This window comes from Myotis brandtii, unplaced genomic scaffold (genome assembly GCF_000412655.1).
Source record: "Myotis brandtii unplaced genomic scaffold, ASM41265v1 scaffold987, whole genome shotgun sequence".
In the NCBI taxonomy this organism is placed as follows: domain Eukaryota; kingdom Metazoa; phylum Chordata; class Mammalia; order Chiroptera; family Vespertilionidae; genus Myotis; species Myotis brandtii.
In genome coordinates this window covers 369,410-372,500 of record NW_005372107.1, presented here as the reverse complement: position 1 = coordinate 372,500, position 3,091 = coordinate 369,410, and the positions used below count along the sequence as shown (strand labels likewise).

The 3,091-nt window shown below is 58.9% G+C and overlaps 1 protein-coding gene across 2 annotated transcripts in view; it reads right to left on the bottom strand.

Annotated features, from left to right (window-relative positions):
- LYPD5 (LY6/PLAUR domain containing 5) overlaps positions 1 to 2,777 on the bottom strand; it is a 4,553-nt gene extending 1,776 nt beyond the window's left edge. The window contains exons 1-3 of one of the 2 annotated variants that reach the window (XM_005886498.2): positions 2,694 to 2,777; positions 893 to 1,021; positions 5 to 151 (exon numbers count right to left, since the gene is read on the bottom strand). In XM_005886498.2, the coding sequence (XP_005886560.1) occupies positions 5 to 151; positions 893 to 1,021; positions 2,694 to 2,751 (334 nt within the window). In that variant the 5' untranslated portion in view covers positions 2,752 to 2,777. Of the gene's footprint in view, positions 1 to 4; positions 152 to 692; positions 826 to 892; positions 1,022 to 2,693 lie in introns of those variants that run through there. The other variant, XM_005886499.2, reaches the window with a different exon arrangement.
- Positions 2,778 to 3,091: the final 314 nt, after the last annotated feature.

Sequence of the window (3,091 nt, the reverse complement as noted above, 5' to 3'; positions counted from 1 at the left end):
TCGCTCATGAGCTCAGCGTTGCACCAGTCGGTCTGGCAGCCGCGAATCACCGAGTAGTCGGGCGGCAGCGCGTCCTCGCTGGACTGCATCTCGCCCACGGACGGGCCGGTCCAGCAGCCCTTCTGCACCAGGGTCACCGAGGAGCGGTACCCTGCGGGCGGGAGGGGTCGGTGCGCCGCTTCTTCCCCGCCCCCTCCTCTTCCTCTCCCTCCGCTCTCCACCTGTCCCCCTCCAGCCTCAAGTCTCCCCCTCCTCTCCTCCCTCTCACCTTCCTTCTCCTCCTGCCCTTCCATCCCCCCCTCTCTCCCGTTCAAACTCCACTTCTCCGGCCGCCTCCTCCCCTAGCCCTTCCCCTCTCCTGTCCTCACCAACCCTCTCCTCCCCGGGTCTGCTCTCCCTCCCCTCCGCCTCCTTCCCGCCCCTCTCCTCCCACCTCCTCCTTCTGGCTCCCTGTTGCCCCCTCCTCCTTCCCCCACCGACGCCCTCATCCACGCCTCTCATCTCCTCCCTTTCCTCCACCTCCCACTCCTTCCTGATCCCGCCCCTTTTCTTCCACGCAATTCCTCCAACCCTTCGGCTCCTCCCCTCCCTCCCTAATCTCTCACCCTTGTCCTGACCCCCCACCCACCCCTTTCTCTTCTGCACACCCTTCTCTCTTTTTTTTTTCTTTTTGCCACTTCCTTGCCCCTCACCAGTGTCCAGCGACAAGACAGCCTCAGAGCATCCATAGGGACAGGAGACGTTGGCGAGTTTCATGGCACTGAGGTCAAAGGGCCCGAAGTAGACGTGTTGAAAGCTGTAGCATTGCAGGGCCTGGGACACTGAGGGGAGGAGCAGGGGTGGGTGAGAGGCGCAGTTTTTTTTTTCTTTTTGCCACTTCCTTGCCCCTCACCAGTGTCCAGCGACAAGACAGCCTCAGAGCATCCATAGGGACAGGAGACGTTGGCGAGTTTCATGGCACTGAGGTCAAAGGGCCCGAAGTAGACGTGTTGAAAGCTGTAGCATTGCAGGGCCTGGGACACTGAGGGGAGGAGCAGGGGTGGGTGAGAGGCGCAGGCCGGGGATGCCTGTCCCGGTCAATCCGGACTCCACCCTGCACGGACAGCCACACCTCAGGCCGTTCTCTGAGGGGAGACAGGGTCTGCTGTCACCACTGGTCATGGCTGTTCTACCCAGAGTCAGACTAAAGGCCTGAGACAGCACCTGCCAGTCCAGTCCCCCCGCCCGGCCAGGCTGTTCCAGGTCTGGACTCTCCCCGGAACCTCGCTAAGACTTAAATAGGAGGAGATGATTCATTCCTGCTCTGCCTGTCCCTCTCCCAACTGCACTCGTGATGGTCAGTTGCACGTAAAGGCCACTGATGGAAAGCAGATGCGCCAGCCCAGCAGCAGGATGTGTGACCTTGAACGACACATCCACAGCCAGCCCCAGGATACGCACACAGAGCCCTTAACCACGGACACAGACGCAAAGGAACAAGACTGACGGGCTCTTGCAAACCTCACAGACGGACACAGAGTATCCTGAAGGCATCCATTCACCCGCAAAACAACAACCCAGGCCAAGGCATAACACCTCACACACGCAAAATCCTACTCACACACAGAAAGACGTGTGGCTATGGAACCAATAACCCCACACAGAAACCCAGGAGCACAGGAAGTCACACATAAGTAGAGAGACCACAATTATGTGTAGTCAGAGGTACATGAAAAAGATCCACGAAAGCGTACACTTTAAAGTCATAGGTACAAGACACATGGAGTCAGGAGACAGAGGTACACAGAGCGACACACACATATACACAGAGAAATGCAGGCCTGCCGATTGCATAAATACAAAGAGAGACATGGATGCACAAAATTATACATTAAAAAGTGAAGTAAGAGATATACACACCATAAAAGCATTTGTTCAAACACCCAGGCATCAAAATCTGACGCAGAGGAACACACACAAGCACAGAGACCCAGGGACATGGTGACACACTGACACACACACTGCCTGCCTCCCGTGGAGGGGCACACCCACATCAGCTGTGCAGACATAGCCTCCTTCCCACCGCTCCAACTCCTTGTCTTTGTAGCCACTTCAGTCCCAGTGAGTATGGCCCTGTTCTTACCCAAATTAGGGGAAGGGGTTGCCTGAGGATGAGGCCAAGGTTCCCTGACAGTTTTGTAAAGAGCACCCACGGCTCCCCGGAGTGGCCTGGAGTGGGGTCATGGGCAAGGAGGATGAGAAAGGCTGAAGTGGCAGGAAGACAGATGGGGAAAATGACTGAGAGGGGAAGAGAAATGAAGAGGACACAGTCTCCAGGCCTCTCCATGACCAAGACCTAGGAGTCCAGGTCCCCAGCCCTTCCCTCCTCCCTCACACCCAGGAGTCCAGGCCCCCAGCCCCTCCTCCCTCAGACCCAGGAGTCCAGGCCTCCAGTCCCCTCTTCCTTCAGACCCAGGAGTCCAGACCCCAGCCTCTCCTCCCTCAGACCCAGGAGTCCAAGCCTCCAGCCCCCTCCTCCCTCAGACCCAGGAGTCCAGGCCCCCAGCCCCTCCTCCCTCAGACCCAGGAGTCCAGGCCCCCAGCCTCTCCTCCCTCAGACCCAGGGGTCCAGGCCCCAGCCCCTCCTCCCTCAGACCCAGAAGTTCAGGCGCCCACCAGGCCCTTCTTGTCAGTGGACTCAGCAGTCTGGCTACCTGTCAGGCAGAGAACAGACCCATAGAGGCAGAGCAGGACGGCTCTGGGGGCTCCCATTGCCAGGTCGTGGAGCTCAGTGGAGACACCGTGGACAGCTCCTCCTGCTCTGATTTCTGCTGGGCTGGTTCTCCCTGCCTTGCTCCAGGCATCCCAGCTCCCCGGCCTGTCAGGATTCCTCCACCCCCGCCCTCCCTCTCTAGGGCTGGTCTCCTAGACATTCATGGTGGGGCCACGATGACTCCTGGACACTCTTTTCCTGGGGGTGTGGACTCTGGGGTATGTACAAATTGAGGGTGAGGGTGAGAGGGAGGATGGGAGAGAGAGGGAGAGGGAGAGGGAGGGGGAGGGGGAGAGGAAGAAGGAGAGGGAGAGAGAGAGGGAGAGGGAGAGAGAGGGA